Source organism: Numida meleagris, chromosome 6 (genome assembly GCF_002078875.1).
Source record: "Numida meleagris isolate 19003 breed g44 Domestic line chromosome 6, NumMel1.0, whole genome shotgun sequence".
Lineage (NCBI taxonomy): Eukaryota > Metazoa > Chordata > Aves > Galliformes > Numididae > Numida > Numida meleagris.
Window position 1 is genome coordinate 180,792 of NC_034414.1, and position 25,693 is coordinate 206,484.

General features: G+C 37.1%; 1 protein-coding gene across 7 annotated transcripts in view; it reads right to left on the minus strand.

Annotated features, from left to right (window-relative positions):
* Nucleotides 1–25,693, minus strand: part of ANO3 (anoctamin 3) — a 274,762-nt gene that overhangs the window by 146,303 nt on the left and 102,766 nt on the right. For 6 of the 7 annotated variants that reach the window (XR_002440329.1, XR_002440328.1, XR_002440327.1 and 3 more), the window contains exons 5-11: nt 16,866–17,018; nt 14,407–14,507; nt 10,790–10,834; nt 5,275–5,406; nt 3,767–3,873; nt 2,404–2,459; nt 315–436 (exon numbers count right to left, since the gene is read on the minus strand). Coding sequence is in view for 4 of the 7 variants with exons in the window: in XM_021402280.1 (XP_021257955.1) it covers nt 315–436; nt 2,404–2,459; nt 3,767–3,873; nt 5,275–5,406; nt 10,790–10,834; nt 14,407–14,507; nt 16,866–17,018 (716 nt within the window). In the remaining 3 variants the exon portion in view is untranslated. The remainder of the gene's footprint in view (nt 1–314; nt 437–2,403; nt 2,460–3,766; nt 3,874–5,274; nt 5,407–10,789; nt 10,835–14,406; nt 14,508–16,865; nt 17,019–25,693) is intronic. The other variant, XM_021402282.1, reaches the window with a different exon arrangement.

Sequence of the window (25,693 nt, forward strand, 5' to 3'; positions counted from 1 at the left end):
TGCTGTTACTTACCTTCAATTAAATGTGTTTCTCTGCTTTACAGTTGGGAATCTATGTCATTAAAATACTAATTGCTTGTTATAATTTTCACCCTGCAACTGGATCTATGTACTTTTATTCAGCCTTATCTGAAATAAATGGCCTTGCAAAAAAGATCACCCAAAAGAAGCAATTGAGAGAATTCCGTTCTTGCCTGATAGTACTAAATTCTACAGAAAGTGTAAGAAGAATTAGCAGTTTAGCAGAATAGATCACACGTCGTTTCCAGGCTCTTCGTATCACAGAAACAAGCTACTTTTTAAAGTACTAATACCTGATTAAATCAAGAGGTTGATACTTGTACCACATTCCCCACCGTGCCCAACGCTCATACAAGAGGTGTCTGTGATTCTGAGCTCCATGCGTTTTGATGGGATGTCTGCTTTTGTGGCTTCCCTGAAAAAAACACAAAGAAATGAAAACGTACTATCAGACACGACGGAAAATGAATACGTTCCTTCTATATCTAAATCTAATTCTAAAGGAAGATTTTACTGCTTTTAATAAATAAATCTCAATTTGTTATGGACAACTCCAGGAGAAGTCACCTGCTAGCATCTAAGCTCGCAGCAAGAAAGACAGTTACGTACACTTCCGAAATAGCCAACTTCTCCAATAAGCAATGACAAAATCATACTAATATAAAGCTATAAAGAACTACTCAACTCTATATTGCTTCAAGAACAGTGTTTCACTTTCATTATTCTACACTTCTTTGCATGCTTTCACCCATTTCAACTTTTAAAAAACTCTCATGAACTAAATTATGGTATCTGTTTTTTCTTCTCCTAAAAAATTTCAGAAAGTTCTGGTAGGTCAGCTTGATCCTTCCGTCCTAGATATTTCCTATGATTTTATTCAACTCCTATTAAAAGGTATGGGAAGCTGTAGAAAATTACAGCAAGGCTGAGAAGAGAGAAAGAATAGAACTGGCATTATTTTGAAGTCTACACAGGAGTCTCAGATGCACTAACACACGGTTTCACTAAACCCATCCTGAAGAGAATTGCTTGCATTTGTCATTTTACGCCAGTTCTGAGGCACAACATCTAGGCAACACTCAGTTATGGTAAATAAATGTTTCATCAGACAACTCACAGCCAAATCACATTGTGGGAAGAAAATAGAGACGCTCTTGAATCTGATAGACTCAAGTACTTTTAGTCATTTCGATTTTTTATAATTTATTTGTAATCTTGAGAATTGCTCAGAATTCTCACAATTGCCATCTGGTTTAAGATGGAATTGAAAACAACGTTTTGCCTTAAAACCAGCAAAGCATAGAAAAATGCCAGCACAGAGTGGTCTTTGCAACATCTAGAAATCCGTAAGGACAGAGCATCAGCTTATTTTCATGGTCATCTGAAATAATGTGAGCAATGCATAAAGCACTAGCCAGTACTGTACATTTTAAGTATTTTTTTTTGCTGCTTTCTGCACTGCTTATCCATAACAAGTCTCATAGTGTTTCCAATGGGACTGAATTTTCACTCTTGTTTATTCCTGTGATTAAAAAAAAAATGAAGAAAAAAATGGAGAGTGTTTATTCGCTATCCTTAGTGCCAGTTAAGCTGCAATTAAGATAAGAGTGGCTTAAAAATATGACTTCATTGAACTTACACTGAAACTCCAAAATTGTCTCCTGTGTATATATTTCTTTGTTATGTCACAAAATGGATTTGGAAACAACAGAAAGCTTCACAGCTTTTTCTGGCAGTATGACTAACCTTTCCCTACAGTCATGCCCTACTGCAGTGTTAACAAATGATATTCAATTCTAAAATACTTCTTCTCTCTATTTCCTGTATTTAATTATTAATGCAATGTAAAAAATTACTCTCAGCACTTTCTAAAATGTAGACCAGTGCTTTGAAACACAAGATAAAGTCACGGCACTCAGCCCAATTAACCACAGAGTTCACAGCTGCAAGTACCATGCTACCAGTAGGCATTTACGATGACCAAAGATGTGTGGGTTGCTTTTTTCCTTTCAGTACATAAAGTTCTTCACTTACTTCACACCTCTGCAGACTTCAGCAGACTTGAATCTACTGAAGAAGATACTGTCAAACACAAACTATCCAGGACTACGGAAAAAGGTCTAAATAGGAAATAAATAACCAGTTTCCCTAAGTTTGACCTACTGCACAACCCGTTAGGAAAAAAAAAGAGTGTTTTTGAATGGTGGCAGCTAAAGAAAAATATTCAAGAAGCCAATGTTAATTTAAGAGCTATTAATAACTCAACAGTACATAATGTAATAAAAAACTTGCAAGACAAAATTATAAACAATGAAATGTCTCAAAATATTACTGCAAGCTTCAATCAAAATGTAAATACAAATACAAAATTAATGAAATTACCTCATGTGGTGGAAATGCTGCTTCATATGTTCCATTGTTTAGCAATCTATTAATACCTAAAAGGAAAGAAATACAGTAGTTCCAACGTCTTTTTTTTCAATATAGATTTAGCTTTAAACACTGAGAATCTTCAAAAATGCAACTTTCTATTAGGTACTCAAGATGCTGGTAAACATGAAAATCACCAGTAGACCCACCAGCTGGGGGCCTTACGATCCCTCAAGCTCTCCAGCTCCGTCAAACTACAGCATTCAGAGGGTCATCGTCTGCAACTTTTCTTTCATGGTTGGGTGCCTGTGCCAGATCAAGTGTGAGAAGGTGGTCACACTCTCGTTGTATTAATCAGAGCATATGATACAGATTTTATGGGTGACCAGATGACCTGGTGTGCACACAGTGAGAGGCACGGAGAGACCATCCTGTCACTTTTAAATATGAACAAGCTGAAGGAGTCTGCATCAGATCAGATCTGTGCTAGAGTATTTTGGATCCATTCCTAGAGTCCCCCTAAAACCAGATTTATTCTACTATCAAAGCACATTATAAAAAAATAAAGAATAAATAACCTTAATAATAACAATAAAAAGATTCAGTTGCCCGTGAGGGCATACTTCCGTAGCCAAGTTGACCCAAGAAGTAAATTCTATGACAGATTTCTGATCTGCCCATTCAAACATACAAATTACACTAATTACGAGATGAAACTTGCCACCATCAACTTCAATAGCATTTGACTTCAGCCCTCAGTTTCTGTGATTTTCTTACTGCTGCTTTTCTCCCAGAAACTCAAGCAACACCTTTTTGTAATTGCTATCATCTTTATGTCTATGTCAAATTCTTAACTTAATTCGTACAGACAAAACAGAAGATCATATGCATACCCTGTCTTAACTGCAAATGAAAATGAATAACTGAACTTTCCAAAACACAGTACCGTAATAAGAGCGTTGGCAAAAACTGGATTTAGTCTAAGTCTGGAGATCTCAAATAACTGAAGCATAGTTCTGATCAATTCTGCTGGACTGGGACTGCTGGGTACTAGCAGTACTAGGGTGAGTCCTAGAAAACTCTTGTCAGTTTTCTGAGGTCCAACTTATCTTATGGCTTTTGATCACATGAAGCTATTATAAGCTATCCAGATCATTTAAGAAATGAGTATTAAGGTGAAAACAATTGCTAATATTCACCAAGTTATTTCACAGAACAGTTGCGCGCAACATACATTCAACTGTATTACTGGTTGAACAAAGATTTCAGGGCATGGCACAATTCATTGATTTTCCTCCGCTAAACAGTTTTTCAAGCAAGTACAGATATAAAATCTTCATAGCTTCAGGTTAGGAAAAAAATATAGCATTCTCACCCATTTTGGATTTTCCATCTTCATACTTGGTTCTCTGTAGCATGTGATGCACAATTCTGCTTCTTGTAGAGTTGCTGAAGAAGCTGTCTTTGTTGTTTATGGTAAAGCTATTGAAATAATAGATGTCTTTTAATATCCAAAACAGTACAGAGGTGCTGAAACGTAGCTGCTCAACGTGCTTTTTCTTACAGTGATTTATTGTACCTTTATACTTGTTAGTTACTGCACAATATACAAGATTTTACATTCCTAAAGCATCTTCTCAGATCCAAAAAACTGTCATTACCTCAGATTGCTGGGAAAACAGACCAAATACAATACATTTTTTTCCAAAAATGTCCTACTGCCCAGGTAATTTTCATTCTGGATATGCATTTGAAAAACAAACAAAACCCAAAAGAAAACATTCTTCAGAAACAGTGATCATTCTGAAATTCATGTCATCGATGAGGTAACGGAGAGATCCGAGTACAAAACTACTAGCATTGCCATTCAGGGAGAGATAATAATTATCTCCAGGCACCGGACGCTTGAGGAGCTCCACAACCTCCTTCCTACAGAGAATCCTAAGACAGAGCCAAATAATGCAAATAACCCTTCCCAGATGGCTCAGGATTCTGAATGCCAGAAATCTGACACGTAGGAGCTTTTCCCTACTCAGCTGTGCCAAAGGTGACACTATTGCAGTTCATCACGTCAGCTGAGCTAGTTGGGAAACTGCACTATGAACAAGTGATTGACCTGATGCAATACAGTTAATTACTAAAAAAAAAAAAGAGATAATAATGCAGTTATTCTGCCTTTCTATGGTGAAGTCAGCCTGCTCGCACGTAGCTCCTTTACTGAGAAGAAGAAAACCTATTCAGCCTAACTTAAGTTTTCACATTATAAGAACTTCCCTCTCCTAAATAAGTACCACAAAATAATTTTAAAATAAACAGCCAAAATTTCAAGACTTTGACTGTTTTGGTGCTTAAAAAATGTATAACACAATTAAACTAGTTCAAATGAGCATGCTGGTGGTGATCACATGCCTTTTTTTTTTTTTTGAGTATATATATTTATACTCTCACAGACAACAGCATTTTTAAATGCACAGCCGATAGCAAAAAAACCCCTGACACTGTATTGAGCCCATTTCCAGGTGTTCCCAGTTTCAACAGCTGTCTCAGGTTTTGCCTAAGTAAAATATGTAATCAAGGTAAGCAAATCTGAGCACGTATTTGCATTTTGTAATGTAATGGAAAGATAAACTTCTAAACCAAAAAGGTAGTGGTCATTTTTCAGTCAACCTTTTGCCTGTAGTACTCGCTGTAAATATCACGTAACAACTAAGAGAGAGCAGGTTTTTTGCTTTAAGAGTAAACTCCATAGAAAATACCAGACGTGATACTGGGTATTTGCCAGTGACCATCTGTTAATGGCTGCCTCGATAGGATTTGCTAAGCAGGGAGAAAATAGAAAACCCTTCTGGTCTGTGGCACCGCGTTTCCAGTTCCAACACTTACTGGTGTATGCGCGCACGACTAAAGGGTGCTGTGTAGCAATCTGTTTCCTCGAGATCTGGTAGGGCTTCCTTATCAAGCTTCATTGGATTTCTGGGCAACCAACTTTTCAGCTCTCTCATATTCCTCTGCAAACTGAGACAATAACAAATGTAAATTTACACGCTCTTACCCGCTTGCTATTTCTATATCCATCACTGAGTATTTACTGACATCAAAGTAGAAATGCAACGAAAACAGGTAATTTCCTGACTTCACCTTAGGAAACTGTATAATGATGTATCAAATGAAGTAAAAGCTACACGTTCCCTAAAAATCGGCACTGTAACACAAACAGAACATAATTTTTAATTTCTGATTAGATCATATACTGGTAAATAAAAGGCTTTCTTCCACTGGCATTATGACTGAATGGTATCTCAGGACAGTGTTTATAGATGGAATAATACACTGCACTGTAGTTAATTTTCAAGCAAACGCTTGAAATTTATCATCTTATTGCTCCAATTTTACACTCCTTGTTGGCCTGTGTTTTTCTTCTATTGAACTTCAGTGAAATATTTGAGGGGTAGGTCTCGTTACAGAATGACGTATGATGACACTGGATTCACATGAGAGATTTCTAGTAAATATTCCACCCACAACATTTTTCAGTGGGATGTGGGCCTTACTCAATGACCATGCGTGCATGACATATAAAGAGAGCCACAAGAAGTGTAATGCTGAGTACTAGATTTTTGTTTGAGATAAATACAGAGCTGCCTGTGTTAAGCAGAAGCACAGCTTCCCATTTCACAATTAAAATGAGCACACAGTAAATTGTGCTCAGGCAGCAAAGACACTTTTGTGAAAACATGCCCCTTATTATCCACAAAAGCAACTAAAGATGCACCCATACCCAACACCACGTCAGACAGAAAACTAAGCCAAATGTGGGATCCCATTTTAAATTTTAGTTGTAAATTCTCAATATCTTCTTGCTACATATTACCAAGGTGTTGGTGCATACTTGGTATTTCATTGGTACTGCACTTGAGGGATACTCTTGATACTAAGCATTATGAGAAACAGAACTCGTATGAACTACGGTCATAAAGCTGAAACACAGAAAACAACTCCCACACAGGTGCATTCCTTCAGTATCTCGTTTGCTCAGACAGTATCTTAACATGCAAGATGATTATCTCAATAATTCCAGTGGAAGCTCTTCCAGCACAAAGTTATACACAGTATATGTAAGAAGTTTTCACGTGATTGTCTTCTTTTATTTTCCTGTTGTTAACATGCTATTTTTTAATTATATATTTTAAAACAGGCAGACATGCAGATACATCAGGAAGAAGAACAATGTATCCGATATCAGATCCTATATTGTGAAATTACTTTAGACTAGCCGATGTAAAAAGCCTTGACCATTTTTACTCTCCAAAAACTGGAAAAAAAAATGTGTTTGATAATCGTTATTTTAAAGAAATTAGCCTCCCCAGTATGCTCCTTTCAGTATCCTTTCTGTTCAACAATGAACAGAATTGGAATGAACTTAAAATGATTTCAACATTACATTTGCATTTTTTCTTCTGAGACAAAAAGACTTTTTGACCTTTCACTACCTTATTTGGTTACTCCAATACCTAGTGTCATATAATAGCACAGAGGAGTTCCACTGAAACGTACATCTCCCCAAGTCTAATATTAATTCACCAAAAAAAAAGCCTCTTATCTTGGCTCACTTATTCTACAGGTAAAGAAGATCAACTTAAGACTCATGGAGTTTTCACTGAAAGTAAAGAGAAGGCTGTGAGGTGACCTGATCGTGGCCTTTCAGTATCTTAAGGGGAGCTAGAGGAAAGAAGGGGACAGACTCTTTAGTAGAGTCTGTGGTGATAGAACAAGGGGAAATGGTTTCAAGCTTATAGATGGGAGATTTAGGTTGGATATAAGGACAAAAGTTTTTACAGTGAGGGTGGAGAGGCACTGGGACAGGCTGCCCAGAGAGGTGGTGGATGCCCCGTCCCTGGAGACTTCCAAGGTGAGGTTGGATCAGGCCCTGGGCAGCACGATCTAGCTGTGGTGTCCCTGTTCACTGCAGGGGAGTTGCACGAGACGGCCTTTAAAGACCTCTTCCAACTCCAGGGATTCTATGATTCTATAAAGTGATAATAAATTTCAGACAAACCTTTGACCGAATCATTGGATTGGTGCAGTTAACGCAACAGAAGAAAGCCACTCTAAGATTCTATGTTTCTGTGATAGAACTAAATCTTAGCATGCTTTGAGTGGCTTTCTAGGTCAAAACTCACAGTGTAGATTCCTGCCTTAATCTAACTGCAGTCTGTTCAATTAAGAGCAGGAGACAGATCCAGTCTGGTGAAGCCACTCATGAAGTTAGTTGTTCATACAACGAGACCAAATATGTCCCAGTGGAACACTGCTGCTCATTCACACGTACACTTATTGAAATCTCTCTCCCTGGCATTGCTGTAACTCTATGCACTTTGGACCATGAGAACTTATTCTGAAATATACATACACTTTATTCTTAGATAGAAAAAACAATATTTTATGAAGATGCTTGTAATTTCAGCTTTGTTCAGCTTTCCTACTCAGGTGTAGCTACATTTTATTTGGATGATTCTTCTTTTTGGAGAACTAAGTCCAAAAAACCCTACAGATTATGTTTAGTCAGCAGACTCCAGTGCAAAGAAGCACTATATAGGTGAATTTGGTGCACTGAGAATAAATCCAACGCAATGAGGCCATCCACTGTACCTGTAGTTTCAAGGACATAAGGCAGCTAGATATACAGTATTTCCATATTGCCACATTATGCATACAACAGTGATCTTCCATCACTCTTTCACTCTTTAACCACGCTGACTTAAAGGAGCAATTATTTCTCCTTATTGAACAGCTACTGGGATTTTCTGACCAAGATCCACACTTACAATGGAACGAGATACCAGAACCGAGCAACTGCTCATGAAATATATTTTGATATCTGTCAGTACCCAGCAATTTGTTCTGTGTTTCCCTCTCATATTCTGACAAAAATACGTGAGGCTGCGGCCAGAATTGTCAACCACACGCCATCAAATGTGGTGGGTCTGGTACTCTGCTTTGTAATGACGAATGTGTTACGGTTGACAGATTCAATACAGAGATGCAATATTGCAACATCTTAATCAATGAAGAAAAATAAATAAATTTGTTCAATGGAACAATTTTAACAAGTTTACTTTGATGTGCAGATTGAAACCGAGAGGTTTTAGAAGTCTTGCTGAGAAGTTAGGTACTGCAGCTCAGTTACTGAACAAATTCATCTTTTGTTCTCTAGTCTTACAAGTATAAAATGATTTTAACATTTCACTGGAGAGACTGAAGCCACATACTGAAGCAACTATCTTATAATTTTCGTTTCCTTCATGTTGCTCCTTAACTGGCTTTGGGATGTCTGATAGGGCAGATACAAGATCAGTTCAAGACCATAAAAGACCATAAATTTAGGCAAATAAATAAATAGAGATACCATGCAGATATCACAAAGGAGAAACATAGCATTTCAGCAGGCGTTACATCCACCTTCATTGTTTTAAGCATGCTTCTAATAATCTTTTACACAATTATAGACATGTACAGACATGCACATCTACCACATTACATTGATAGATTCAGAGACACCTATATATCACAGTGAGGCCTAAGTGTCACCTGTATTCTTAACCGTGGAAACTCAGGGCCTTTAAAATTTTACCTTTGATCAACAAAAATTTAAAATCTACATTCCCCATCCTAGCTCTTGTAAACTCCACTTAGCTTAGAAATACTAAGGAATACGTGATAAATTACAGAGAAGTTAAACATGAAAAGAATTAAGATGCAAAGACACAATGACAGCAGCAAAAGTTAGAATGATGAGATGCACGTCAGCAATTTTCAAGTTAGCTTGCAACTTCAGATACTTTTTTTCCCGCAAATTATTCCTTTGTACACCTGATTGTACAAAATGCCAGAGAAAATGTTAAGAAAAAAAAAACAGATCCCCAAATTCTAGTTAAATCACAGGTAAAAACACTTGTCTCAAATGTAAATTCAACCTGGCACTAAAACTGTTTGTTACTTGGTTCACTGGTACTGCATGACTTCAACAGCATGTTTCAGACATCTGTCCTTCTAAATAAGGAAGACAAATTTGTTTAATACCTAGAACTCACCAGATGGATTTCGAATAAAATAATTTTGCAGTAAGCTCTGTTAATTTTGCCTTTGCATTACAAAGCACATCACTTACGTTTTTCATAATGCACACTAAAATGGAGCAAGCATGTGGATGATTGGAAAGAGGAAAAATGCAGTTGTAAATTTATGTTATAGGTTGTTTCATTTTAATATATTTTACTTGCTTATGTATTTTTTTCTTACCTTGATGTTCAATAATGCTTTGTCTATGTTTGTAACTGATTACTTTGCAAACTGTTACCATGAGACTCTGCAAATTGTTCCGGGGAAATAATGAGAACTCTTCATCATCTGAAGTAACAGCAGGAGAACCTAAATCAAATGTAGTCTCAAGATTCATCTCGAGAAAACCCACAACATAAAACTCTTTTGGGAGATTTCCCTTGTAAACATTTTCGTATATTTTCCATAGGCAATTAGGATTTATGAGACTTCATGACACCTGACTACAGTGGGAGGGAACAGTTACAGTTCCCCAGCTCCCCCAGGCTCCTCCTGCTGCACTGGCTCCCCTCCTAGCTGCCAGGAGCAGCTGAAGGTGAGGCTGGCATTCATCTGCTTGTGTTAGGCAGCCCTTTCATCCCAGCCTGGGCACATACTACAAGCAATCTGAGCATCGATGCCATGGCTGGATGGCTTTCAGGAAAGAGATCCACGTACAGGGTAATTTAGAAGGGACACGCCACCTCACCAGAGGTTGGACTGTTAGACCAGATGATCTTGGAGGTCTTTTCCAATCTTGGTGATTCTATGATTCTACGAGACCTCAGAAAGCGAAAGGTCTTTTACTGCAGCAAAACATTACTGTCAGCTATCAAATAAAAATTCAAACCAGCCTTCAAAGCACGTCATTGATTTAGTCCTGCTCAACAGGATGCATATGAGAGATTATACATTTGCACCTCTAAAGAAATAGCTGACTACCACAATTTAGACTGAAGACATGCACTCAAAAGTAGCTTACACGCTAAAGAAACATCTCTCGGTAGGAGCAGACGTAACTATAGAGCTGGATCCAGTATGAAATCTTTGCTGCCAGGAAAAGGGCCACTTTTTTCCCAGCATAAGCACTTCTACATCTCTAAAATGAGAACTGGCAAAGCTTTAAAGTACTGCATCTTGTTACAGATGAATATTTTAACACTTGGAGCTAACATATTTTGAGTTTTCAGGGAAATAATCTAATTTTCCAAGTTTCCTGGATAAATTTACAACTGCAAATGGATTTTATTTAGCAGGGTGACTATTTGACAAAATTAGAAGCTACGCATCACCCACCAACCTGCCCATGGTTTTGCTCCTCCAGTCAGTGTAATAACATTTTTTCCTGAAAGAACAGCAAAAATCAGCTGAAAATCATCAAGCAAGAGACAGTCGAAAAGGACATACACACTAGGAAAAGAACACCAGACATTATAAAACATGTATTTTCATAGACAGAAAGATGAAAAAACATTTAAAAAGTAAATTGAAATAGAGTGTTTTCAAGACTTAAGTTTGCTCCTCAGAGAAATTCACATTTCATTATTGTAGCTAATAATAGGTAGTCAGGGATTCATTCATAAGACAACCATTAGACAGGGTGCAAATGCTGCTGTGTTTGTATTCACTTCATGTCATCTTTCTTAGCAACTTTTAATTCCATAAAACTAATTTTAAAAGAATTACCAGGGCTTCTATGCCAATAAATGCTTTATGCACTCTAGGCATTAAATACCATAAATACTTAGCACCATTTGATACTATCATAATGATCCGAAGTGGGATACCATTTGTTTCCCTTCCCTTGGCGTTTTGAATCCAATCCAAGAACAATACGTAGCCCTACAAATCTAAGAGTGTTAACCGAAACCAACCAATTCTTTTCTCTCCACCATTCACTGGTCCCAGTAACTCCAGAGAAACAAGATCAGAAATTCCCAGTGAAGTCTTCTCAGAAAAGCTTTTTCTGAAAGCAGTACAGAGCGCTTATTTGCCGCAACGTACTATCTTCCACACATAGCTTCATGTTTCAGTTTTGTCAGTTCAGCTACACAAAGGTCAGGCTACTCGGTGTATACGCACGTATATCACGACACCCACTGGGGGACAGGGAAAATCGGCACCAGAGCCTTTGTTCCTTCATTAGTGTATGTCACACTTAAGACCTGCCTAAATCCTTCCATCTTCTGCATGGTTTATTTATTTAGGAGGAATAAAAACACTTTTACGTAGACACGTTAACGTGAAGGCTTACCGTTATTTTCAGTTGATAGAGTATTCTCCCTCACCCTTCATTCTAACACACTCAAAAATGGCATTTCCGCTCTGGATACGTCAATCTCCATCAGATGATAAATTCATCCAGAAGCAACAGAGGTAACAAGATCTGCAACTGCCCATCTGGACAGCATTTGAGATTCATTAAGATACACCAAAATAACAAATTTATCTATCTACCAATCTGTAGGCTGTTGGCAGCCTGATACTTGGTGTGCCTTGGAAGAATTGTAAGTGAAACCGAAGAGAATTACTACAGGATCTGCAGATTTACCTATCTATTTTTCAAAGCTTCCTCCATTCCACTTAATCACTCTAGCTGTTATGCACAAATGGAGTCCAGTTAGAATCAGAAACAGCTTATTTCTTCACTGTACACAAGGATAATTTATGCTTCACAAGAGATGCTTGTGGACCCTGATAAAATGAGCCTTACGTGGGGGTTTCAGAACCATCTTGGTTTCATTTCTCCTGACAGACCACGTAGTTCACAAAACTATCGGTCACTTGTTAAAAAGAATAATTAAGCCATGATTTAAACATCGTCCTAACATAAATTAGATTTGAAAGCATTTATATTTATTATATTTGAAGGAAGTCTTTTGAAATGCTAGAAAAAAAAAATTCCATCTTATATTGCACATATTATGCATATTATGTATCTGCCAACATATTTAGGCACCGTGCCATGCTAAAATTGAGTTCTAGGATGCTGGTTAGTCCCTTGGTTGGGAAAAAAAATGGTTACTTTTCAGTAAAAGAAATTTTTCTTAACATGTATAATAACTCTGTTGATTGTGTTTGCATTCCTGGATTGAGCGGAATAAACCTAAGAAGTCTCAGTCCAATTCAGGAGACTTATTCTTCAAGTACTATTCATACATGATACAAGACGATACATTCCCTGCATTGAAACACTGCAGAGAAGGTTAGTTCTCCTCTTCAGTTAAGTATCTGAAACAGACAGAAGCTGCTAATAAATCTGATCAAGTCAAAGAGAAATAATATGTTCTCGGGACTAGTTCGTTGCAATTATGGTATGATTTGAGCTTCCCCTGCACACTGAATGAGGAAAATAGCTCAGCAAAACAATAGGTGCCATCCAGTTTAGAAAAGCTGAACTTAAATAAGCAAGCTCGAAACCGAAAACAAAGTAAGGACAATGCTTTTGACAGAACATGAAAGTCAATTCTAAAATGTGCGACAGTAGGGTGTTGTTACAGAAGTGCACACGGCTACTTTTGCATCCATGAAAAGGCTAACAGAGGGTAATAAAAACAAATATGAACACAAACTCTGTCTCAGAAAGTCTGTAAACCACAGACTTCTGGAAACACAGAAGGTATCGTGGAACGCTGCTCGGCTTCTGTACTGAACATCTCACATTGACTGCTGGCAAAGCAAGACGGATGGACCTCTGATCTAATCTGAGTTTACTTTGCGTTCACTGTAAAACTACTGCGTTCAATTCTATTTTTAAAAGTGCAATTAAAAGAATAGCCTGTTTGTTTGAAGTATTCACACAAGTCCTAGCTTGCAATCTCACTTTAATTCCTCTTTAAATCTTTTAGAAGAGAAAAAGGAATGGCGCTCAATTTCATACATCTCACAGAGCTGAAGGTGGGCAGCAGACTTCTCCGTGACCAATAGCGTTTCACTCTACAGCAAACGAACAAGGTGAAGCACTGGAATTTAGTGTTCTATCTACTTGCTGTGCATTTGAAAAGGTTGGGATAAAAGGAAGATGAAGCACAAAAACAAAGAACGCTGGGTCTGACACTTGGGAAAAGAGAGAATATATTCACATGTCAATTAGTAATACAATAAAACAAACACAACTACGAACAGCTTACAAATCAAGTTGACCATTTTTTTTCCTGAAGATCACTACTGATCTATGAAGCTGCTAAAATGACGAAGAATTCAAATCACTGCTAAAACCCAACTTTCGTGACTTCGAGTACTGAAAGCGAGAAAGAACTACTTCTGGAATGGGAATTTAGATTGTTTATGCATTTGTGTATACACATGCAAACACTCGGTGCTATATTTAAAACGTAGACGAGAATCATTCAAACTAGGGGAGCTCAAATGACACTATAATGATATTCTTAAACATTCAGTAGATGACTCTCACAGAAAATATTTTTTAATGGAAAGGACTTTGAACGTTTAATGGGATGATGTGGAAACTCAGTATACAACTGGGTATTTGAAACCAGCTTTGAGCTAAAGATGCTTCACAGTGACTAAGTTTCTGGCTTAGGACCAATGCAAGAGAGCCACATTATGATAACTAAAGTCAGCAGGGATATGAAAGAGAGAGAATTTGGCAATTTAAGTGAAAAAGGAGCTCTGTAAGGGAATTTTCCATGAGTCACGCAGGTTTACAGCACACAACAAAGCTCTTCTCTCTCAACAAGAACAACATTAACTGAGTTGAAAATAAACATTTAAATCTTTAAAATTTCAGTGTTATTACGGGAGATATTGACTTGTCCAAAAATATTTACTGCAAAAAGGTACAAGGAATTTGTTGAGCACAGACAAGGAACTGAGCATTTAAGTAACGAATGCAAATAATATTTTTGATGTTTTAAGCAATAAATTACAAGTTCATTAAAATAGTTTCCACTGTACCTGAAAGGCATCCTGATGTTCATTCTTTCTGCATATTTGCACAACGTCTCCCACGGACAGTGAATTTTAACAAACATGATATCGCTGTTTGTAACAGCTGGCTGCAAAAATGGGTAACACACAGACACGTATTAATAATTCAATCCCACGTGGCACTCACACTTCTAAATACTTCAAGGTCAAATTTCACTACAAAGCATCTACGCAAGCCTGAAAACATTGCAAGTGCTCTGAGACAATAAAAAATGAACAGGCCTCATCCCACACCCTAATCCTGTCATAGGAGTGAACAGGAAACCGTCTAAAGGAACCTGTGGGACAGTTCTTTGCTGGTAAATCTGGCAGAAGTAGAGAAAAGCTTAATGCATTAAAATCCCTCAATCCGTCTCACAGTTAAGGAGAATAGCGCAATGGTGCTCAGCTGTTAGAGCCAGAATAGAAACCTGCAGATCCCTCTTCATCAAAACAGAAAATCCAGAAACATTTAAGAGTGAAGACTGTTATCAACTTATAAATGTGTTCTCAGTATGTTTTTTTTTTCATAAAATTATGCGGAATATTCTACAGAAATGTTTTATATCACATATTTCTATGAACATACGAACGCAAACGAGTTTCAGCATTACGTGTTCCTGTATTTATCTTTTTTTAATCAGTGCTTCAGTGTTGAACTCCTCTTCCAAATATATTTGCTTGAGTTTTCCATAAGCAAACATTTTGGTAGAGTTGAGTCTGATAAAAGGCTCCCCAGGACTTGAATCATACAAGGTTTGTTAAGCAAAGATAGAAGAAAATTTGGTTGGAGAGTTAATTACATTTTGAGTGCTCGAAATTCTGCCCATCAGTGCCGTAAGGTCACGTCATAGTTCTGTAATATTGCTTCTAGGATTTTTCTCCAAAGACAAGGAAAAAATAATACTAGAAAGCAGTTTAAATAGCTTGATATTTAGAATCGCTATTTTTTAAAAACACATTTTGTCTGAAATGTCAATGCTTCTAAATTGACTCCAGCTGAAGATTGTTCCCACTTCCATAAATATCCCCAAATCAGTTTGTTTGTTTTTTTCTTTTAGACACAAAATAATGTTTAAAACTTGAAAAACAAGTTTTACAAAACGTCCAGGTCAGTTATTTACAAATTTCAACATGCTACATTGCTAATGCAAGGACTTCCAAGCAGTAAAAACTTATTGCTTTAACATGGAACACGTAAGGCAATTCGACCCAGTTGAGCGGAGGAAAATAAATCAAGGTAAAAGAGACATGAACTATAGGAACTTCCCTTAGGAAAGACTAAATACATGTCTGTTTTATAAGCAGTTCACAAAACAGTAAAATCTCAAGGCTGTTTTCCTGACTTTGTTTCCTTCCTTTTTATATTAATACTCTCAGTACTGTTACCCTAATCACAACAGCAACAACTTCACATCCTTTTGAAACGGTTTTTCACATCTCCGAGCAGAAATATCCATCACAGTGCAATACAGAGCAGCATAAAAACTAAGACACAGAAAAGGCAAACAAGGATACAAATGTATGTATTTTTTCAGACAATGCAGACAATAATTAAAAAAAAATATTTACATGAAAGGCTGATCGTGAGCATCTAGATAGAAGTATTAATTAATCTCTATAGTATCAGCAACTATATTAGGAACCTAATTAGGAACCTAGAGGGATATTAATTTGGACTGTTGGGAAAACAAGCTATTACAGATCAGAGCAAAGCTGACAAAATCATTCTTTTAAGTAAAAAAGAAATCCTTATTCATATTCAAAGTTCTTAGCATTTAAAAGGTTTCAGCACACAAAGAAAAAGGGGGTTAACAGTGAAACTTGGCAAAACATTTGATTTTTTATTCAATATGATTAGAATAATAGGCTGGCTTTTTTTTTGTTTGTTTTTCTAATTGCATTCCAGAAAATTTGGAAGCTTGACCAGTAGCACATAAATTGTAAACTACTCTAGCTCAAAGAACTCAATGCAGATTAAGATACGTAAGCTAGGGATAGATTAACTTGACATCATTACCCCTTTAAAAATATAGGGAGATTTAATATCATGCATTCTGTTACAAAACATAAAGGTTATATACGCAAATAACAACATGGGTTACTGAAATTCCTTCTGCGTTGCAAGTGTAAGGAGTTGGATGTTCCCCTGTGTACTGTGCTACATCTGCTCCTATTTAGAAGTGTTTCTATGTTGGGGGATGCATGTGAGTGCACATACACAAATAAAGCTGCATGAGCAAGGCACGTCAGACACACTACTACTGTTATTATTAACAAATTACTGTTATTGTTAACAAACTACTGTTATTGTTGATATATTAGCACTGAACAGAGGAGCCAACCTGACCAGAAAGGCTTGCAAAACACCAGGAATCTGCTATAAATTTAGTCCAGCAAGACAGCATGACAAACGTTGCTTAATACCACATCAGTTAAGAACTCACCTCTCGTTCTAACATCAGACCTTCTGCTCGCAAATTCTTCTCAAACGTGCTTCTTTTTTCTACCTGTAGACTTGACTTTTTGTAGACCAGGATGTAATCAATGCGTTTCTTGCCGTCTTTGAAGAAGAGGCCTGACGATGCCATGGCATCAGACTGGAGAAGATGAAATTAAAATATGTTGACTTCGGCATTCACAAAGATGAACGGATCCATCGCAAATTCCCTGTAGCACAGCATTTCCTGAAGCGTGGAAATGTCCACATATCCATGGGATGAATATTTAAAGAACAAGTCACAAGAACAGGCAGTTCTTGTGCATTGGTTCTTCAGGACTTCAAATCAATCAGAATAGAACAAACTAAAATAACTCTACAACAACCACAATCCAGCCATATCTGTCTACTGTGCAAAAATCCTACAATTTTTATGCAGTACGTATAGATATGAACACTTCTAATACTTACTTTCCCATCGGAATTAATAAAATTTAAGAGCAAGGAAATTAAACCACGTTTCCCAGCTTGGTACCTGGGCAAATTTTACAAAACAATCCTATTTCTTCCTAAAGAAAAATAATTTCAAAAAATCAAAGAAACGCTACCGACGAGGACGTTTCCTGGGATATTCCAGTCAAAGTCCTTTTGCAATGCCATGTTAGCAATCCTTAAATCTCATCTAGTTCCTTCCCACCACACTTGTAAATGCAGTGGATCCTCTGACTTCGATATGGAAAAGCCCGCTTCACGCAGTGCTGCTGCAAGCTATTTTTACAGCCTGTGTTTTGCATGATTCAGAATAGACAGTGAGTGCATCAACTGGTGTCAGCCTATAAACAGCCTGATATTTGAAAAGGTAAACTGAGAAACAGTTGTTGTCTTTTGGAGGCCGCAGCACCATTTGAACACAGACTGTCCAGAACGTGAAAACGCATCACACACACCATCAGAAGTCTGCTGATGATGCATTACTTTTTATCAACAAGTAAGTTTGTCATGGAATTGTACCTTATTTGGATTGTTTGAGATGAAATTAATAAAACTCAGTTATATCCAACAGTTACTCTCTCCTTTGATAAGTGGAACCGTGCGCCGGCGTGTGATGCCAGCAGCACAGATACTGGGTACCAACTCATGTGTTTGTGAAAGCTGTTTTATTTCTAATGCTCCCACATACCTCACAGCTAACTTTCTATACATTTAGTGATTCTGAGGTCCCCTCAGTCTGCAAAAACTAATGTTTTCTAAGATAATTCTTCCTTCTCTGCTTTCTTCCTCCCAAAACTACAACCAAAGAACAATTCTCAGACCACTCATCATTACAAAATTGCATGACCACACCTCCGGAAATATTATTTAAGTGCATTATGCTTCCATTTAAATACAATTAGGCTGCTCTTTCTCCTCAGCAGCTCATGATGGCCCCAGTTGTCTTTATTTTCCAGATGTAACTTTTCAGAGCAACCCATAAAAGCACCTATTATCTACTCCAAGGTACATACCTGCTTATGCATTTTAATAATGAATATGTAAACAGAAAATGGGTGTTTGAGATCTAAGCATTGTCCTACTTGTCTGGAGCTGTGACTTTCATGCCGTGCTTCAATACAGGATCACTAGATCTTGTCACTGACAAAGACAAACAAACACAAACCCACAACAAAACAAGGCTTTCATTCCTGTTTGCATTTCACTTCTGTAGGCATCCGACCATAATATAATACATTCAAATCTTATTTGTAACGGTGCAAACTTGCAGCTGTTCTGTAAACTGAAAGGTGTTTTTAAATTTATACTAGAAATCCAACTCACATCTTAAATTATGGTGCAGTCCTTATACACAGGCCTGTTCATAAAGAAAGAATTCTTAAAAAATGACAAGGCATCTACAACACAGAAGCCCCGTTTCTATAACATTCTGCCCTTGAAAAACAAAACTCAGTAGTAAAGTGGGGTTTATGGATCTTCCTCCTTTTGCATAGCTTCCTGTGTTTTTACAGTTTGGATGATACTCATCCTCTGGCATGCTCTTTACTGGCATCGCTGGAAGGTCTAACTTCCCACTGTCTTACACCTCATTTTAATGAGTAAGACCAAGTGGGCATCTTTTCTCTGTCACCTTCGAATTGCTCCTACATTCTTCAGCAGGTAGCAGCATTAGTCCCAGATGTGCTTGCTTATAATTTCCCTCACTGCTCACAAATAATCTCTTATTTCCTCTTCTACTCCTTACCTTGTCTATCTACTTCAACCACTCCTCTTTGCCAGAACCCACTCGATTTCTGTAACTCTTGCAATGACTTGCAGATAAATATGATGCTTTGGGGTAGAAGTTGCTCTTCATCAATGAAATATTCCAGCATAAGCATTTCACAAAAGCAAACTTGAATTGGCTTCTTTTTTTTTGTTCCGTGAAATTGGCAAAATAATAGAAAAAGCCTGCCCAAAATTCCCCCACGGTGAGATATGATGTATATCTTACAGTTTCTGCTCATGCAATTTCTGTACAGACATTCTGCAAATTAAATTTCTCTTTTTTTAAGACACCTCTACCTTTCTTTTGGATCATACTTTCTAGTCTTTTTTTTTTCCTTGCTCTTCTCTCTTGGAAAAAAAAAACAGTCCTGCAAGAGCGAAGAGAACTATTTTTTCTTTCCTCAGATGAACAACGGTGTAAGTATGCCCTCAGGTTCATCTGCACTGAACAGAAATCTCTGGGGGCAATGTTCAATAAATAATGATCTGCACTGTCAGTAGAAAGAAATTTCCCATCTGTTCATCTCAGAGCACTTTCAGAGGATCTGACTCTTACAGATGCGCAGACTGAAATGTGTGATGGTGAAGCCGCTGCTGCTTCTGCTTTGCTGGTTTCACTTCAGTGTAATTCTGGGGGAGCGATGTCCACCTATGTTACTAGGAGCATCGGTGCCAGTGAAATAATTTATCTGGTGATTTCAGCTGATCTGAAGGAGTTCCACAATGTGTAAGGAGAAAAGAGAGCATTAATTTCAATCAAACGTGTAGGTTCGTGTCTCTTGTTTTGCCTGGAAAATAGGTACAAAACCAGGCTGATCAATGTTTATATTAGGAGTAGCCATCTGATCAGCTTTCCTACACTCAGAGTCTGGTACGGAAATCTATTTATGTTTTGTTTGAGAAATTCCCTTTGGAGACATGCTGTATATTTCAGCTTGCAACCTAGAAGTTTTAACTTTGTCTTGTTCTTTCACAGTCTTTAAACATAAGGACTCTAAACCACATCTATTTGTGTACTGAGGCTTTGAAACACTTCATCACAAAACTATACACTTGCTTGTAAGACATTGGCTCGCATCAGAATAAAACAGTACCTGAGGCTTTCCCACTACAAATCTTTTAGAATTCATTTTTGTTTCATGACACAACATGGCACGCTGCGTTGAAGACCAAAACCATGTGTAAAAGAATTGGAAACCATGTAAAATCCAAAGCACTGACATCATTCAGTGAAGTTTACAGTTTACATGAGACAGGAAACAAGTTGACTGATATAACGTTGAAAAAGCAGATTTTTTTACTAAGTTAAAAAATCAAAGCAAAAATACAACGCAAATATTTGCGAATTTATAAAAAAGAGTGAGTTGGTATTTCTATCCAAATCTGATACAAGCAGAATTTCCTTGGACTTAGCCAGCACAAAGGGATGTTTCAAGACACTGTTTTTCAGATTCTAATAAGCAACACCCTCTTCACAAAGTGGGCACTGCTGTTCTGCAGGTTCTCCTCAGCTAATTTAAGCAGCACAATCCACAGAAACTGTAAAGATTTTAATTCCACTGATTTCAGCCTACTACTCTGCACCGTAGATTCAAGTCCTGCAAATTTTTCACCTGATACACAGCAACAAATATTCTAGAATAACGAGTTGGTGCTGGAAAGGTACGATACAGGAACTGAGAACGACTATTCTACTAAGCCGTGTAGGGTTGACACATTTTTAAGCGCTCAGCAGAACCCTTTGGCAATAGTGACAGATGAAATGAAAGAACCAGCGTTTCTCAGGAGACTCAGTTCATTGGAAGAAAAAAGCAGAAAATAAGGCAGAATAGAAGCTTATACACTCCTTTTCTAAAACATCATCTTGCAGCATCTGGACAGCTTAACTCAGAAAAGCATGCATCGACACAACAATAAGCTCTTGGAAAATGCATGTTATTAGGTTTTCATCTTCCCAGTTGTGGAAAACTGGTTGTTCTCTACACTAGGAATGAGAGATTCCCAAGGTATCTCCAGTGAAGTGCTAAATGTGCCAAATTGAGTTCGCTGGTGATTGGCAGCAGATTGCTGGCAGTCCTATAAGGACATGACAGAAGCAAAATCCAGGAACCTTATGTGCTCTTATAACAACATCCAGAATCTACGTAGCACGCACCCCACCTTTCTCAATCCATAATGGTATTTCCATTACCAACTCACAGATCAGTTAGAAGGAGACAAATTTTAATACAATCCTTGCGCTGAGCTCCTGCTTTCAAAGTTACGCAAGAAATAACTAAAATGCCTCAAAATTCCACTGACAACATTGACTTCACGTGTGATCAACCCGTGGAGGAAAAAGCCTCACCAAGAGTACCAACAACATTTGAAACGTTCTCAGCTGCTTAGGTTACCCAAGGTGACTGCCAAAATGCCTCAGTTTCAGACAAGTAATACTGCCAGGTCTGATCATTTAAAAGTTAAATGTTGCCATTCTGCCAGAATGCCTCTCTCCTGCCATCTGTCTCACAGCAATAAAATGTAATGGATTATCGGTGGGATGGGGTTCAACCTCTTGTACATAACGGTAACATGAGAAAATATTAATGTTAAACATTTTGAAGCTCAATTAGAACCTTTTGATGTTCACCTTTGACATAAAAAATGAACCTCTGCATTGAAGTATCATTTTCTTAAGCTTGCAATTTCATTCACTGCTCATTTGACTAATTGTTAGAAACAGTTTGTTGCATTTTGTATTTTTGTGTTAGTTATTCTAAGGGATTAATAAATAGCCATCCTAAATTATCTTGGCATTCATTTATACAGTGATACAGTACAGACAACGACTGATCATTTACAAAGAAATTCAACACTGAAGCTTTACTTTAACATACTGGAATCATCAAACTGACATATATCTAAACACGTTGTTCATGTCTCTAGTTTGAACGATGACATGAGAATTTTTATCAAGGCAAAGCCAAAGTACTTAAGCATGAGTCTAACCTAGGAAAAGTCACATTACTGGATTCCATGCGTGTTTCTCAAATAATTTAATTTATTCTTACTATTAACACTCAGTAAATAGAGTCTGACATGGAAGAAATTGCTTAACTTGTTAGTTTTATGCATAAGATTTTATTTTGTATTATTTATTATTCAAAGGCAAAGTGAAGAGCTGGAAAGCAGACTTTTACTAATAACATTTTAAGATCCGCTTTGTAGTTTCCTAAAATTTGAAAAAAACGACCAAACAAAACACAATGAGAATGCTAGCCTGGCAGCACACACAGTGTGTCTCAGAATCAGCCCAGAGCAGGTTATTCTGACCCAAGATATAAACACACGGAGAGACAACTTTTACTTTGGGGTGTAGCTCAGCCAGCGAACAGTTCGTGTTTCAATTTCTGAATTCCAGGACCGTCATTTACTTTCTAAAAAGAACCTGAAGTTGTTTCACACTTAAAAGAACATAATTCCCAGCCACAGCCAACAAAGGTAGGATTCAGTTACTTTAATGCTGACTGATACAACACACAAGAATTAAGACCTCACTGCACGATGTATTTTTTTTTCTCTACAAGAGACAGGATGAAGTTCAACTAATCTCCGTGTAGGTTGTGGAATTTGGATTAAAATTTGCAAAATTATCTAAAAGTAATTAAAGATATCAACACAACATTATCTAAGATTGAAACAATAGATGGACACACAAGGCTGAGCCTCAAAATTCTGCTTTTACATCTGAAAATTACTAAACTTTCTCCTCAAAATTTATTTCCACCCTAAGATGGAATTAGATGTGAATTCTGACAGCTAAATGTGCTACAGAAGCACGGGAGTTGGAAGGAACCTCTGGAGATTACCTAGCGCAACTTACCAATAATGAAGTAACATATTAAAAAAAGACTTACTGAATTGCTTTTTTTTTTTCCTCCTCTTTTCTTTTTTTTTTTTTTTCCCACCAGGGAAATTGTAAGAGAAAGGAACAATGTAATAAGTAAAAAATGATTCTGTTACTGGAAATGGAAGCACTGAATCTCAGTGTCTCTGATAACACAATGGATGGCATTTAATGAAGACAGGAAGAATAGAGGTAACTTTAAAGATGTTGTGAGAGAAGAACATCAAAAAAGCCTTTTGGGCTTTGGTAGGTCATTAGGTAAGGTGTAACTTACACGATTCTAATTCCATGTTCACAACTCCATGTTCTTTAATATTAACACTTAAGAAAGTCAGCTGTCAAGGTCACTTAAACTATGCCTTGATAATGCACAGTATCAGCAGACAGAGCAGAATCAAAACTGCCATGCACAAGAGTGCCATGGAAAGCAACTGACAAAATCTCCATTGAAAGTAAAAGCCAAAGAGCGCGTCATGAATTTGCCCAGTATTATTCACTGATAATATGTTGAATCTCAGTAGGAATGGAACACAACACCATTAATATAACTATTTTTTATGTCTTAGCCATTAAGGTTAAAGGCATTCTTTCTGCAGCAAAATATTTACACCTCTGTCTAGCATCCTTGCTAAATTTGAAGACTGAACTTCTCATGTCCAAGTTTGAGAAGTTGAATTGAATGCTATTTTCCCATCTAACATCCTATTTAATTATCATTTTAAAAAAATCCAAACAATATATGAAATCTTGGTATAACTATTTTGCACCACACAGTGATAGCAGTTGATCTGTGAATACAAATTATTAGCCCCAGACACATCAGCAAATGTATCAGTATTCATTAGACGTAAGTAAATTAATTTGCAAGTGAACGGTTGTTCTCATTGTTAACAGACCTTTTCAATTTATCTTCAAACATCAGACATCCCTGCAGAAACTTAGATAAGAATAACGTACTCCACGATTTTGATAGTACTATACCGGTGCTTCCGCTTCTAACAAACAGCACGCACATATTAAATCAATACTCCGCCCCAACATCACCACTCTACAGTGGCACCACCTTGCCAGTAGAATTTTTGGGATACAAAGATGTAGGAAAATGTTGTAGAACAAGGAAACATTTGAAGAACAACGAAAGACAAGAAAATAGACTTTGAAATGTCTGTTATTTGCTTTCTCATGGAAGCTGACCAGTGAACACGTTCACTGACCTCCTGCCGACATGCACAACTTAATGGTAAAAGTTTATTGGGAGGGAGTCTTACAGGGTTATTAGGACGGTATAGAACATCCTGCAACATATAAAGTGACTTTGTACTCACTGCAAGAGTATCTGCTTGGAATAGAGGAGCGAGAGAAGAAGAATGTAGCTTACAATCAAAACAAACTGGAAGTTAGCAGTGAGGCAAGGAAAAACAGTTTTCTGTATTTCTTCATCTCTTCAATTTTAAGAGATGATTTAGAGATAATAATGGATGAGTTCAGGGATACTGAATCGAGTATGAGACTAAAGTAGCCATGGAAAGAATTTGAGGAACTAGAACGGATACGTGAACTTCTAAAGTAAAGTAACTACCCATCAATGAACAGCTGCACCATTGTCACTGTAAGTAGAATGGTTATTTCACAAAGGAGAAATGCTTCTATCGATACAATTCACCAGTGTTCATAAGATGATTAGGTGAAGAGAATACTGGCTGACTCATGAAAACCATCCTGCTTATTTTCATTACTCATTCTCCCTAATACTGTTACCATGAACTTTGTGTTAATATCTTTGGTATATACACACCAAAAGATATCATTATCTCAGTGGTTTGTGTCTACATTCAGAGCTTATGACTCAACTCTCAGCTTTAAGTATTTTTTGGAAATAGATGTTACTAATGCTAACTGCAACAGGCTCATTTCCATAAACAGAAGTGAGATTCCATATTAACGCTTGCTCTGTTTTGGACCAAGCCTGTGACCCCAACAAAACTGTAGACTGGAACTAGCTGTGAAAATACTTTAAAAGATTTTAGGCAATAGTAATGCATTCAAATAAAGTAGTACCAGACTCATTTTTTTTTTAATATATTTTTACAATCATGGTTTGCTTAAGAGTACTCCAAAATGTGCTTTCTGAGAAATTTGCTAGGCACAGGATTAAGTTAACAATTATCTTGGGCTTAAAGAGTTTTGGAATGGATAGACCTAAAACAGATTTATTATATTCATCCTTTCAATTGCTTAATTCCAAAAATAGATGAAAAGGATATAAATACTATCAGAATCAGCAAAGCCTGGTTAATGTGATGGACTGCCATAAGTACTCGTGCTTATGTATTTTTATGTTATACTACATTGCACTGCGCAGAACTCGGGCTGTACTCTGAACTGAAAGGAAGACTTCCAGAAGTAGTCAAACTTTCTAATAAAACCACAGTTCAGGTTTAGGAGTACCTTCTTCACATTCTTTTCTTCTTCATTTTTCTTCTAGTCAGACTATAACTTTAATATAAAAAATACATTTTATACAATATGAAATATATATATCCATATTTTGCTTCAGACAAGGAGTAAGCTTAGGGGATCTAATGCAGCTGGTGTTTATTTAAGATTTATTTAGCTTATGTGTTACCGTAGAAAGAGGCAGCAATGGAGGATGTCTGAAGACAGGAGAAGGCTTTTCACTGTTAGTACTT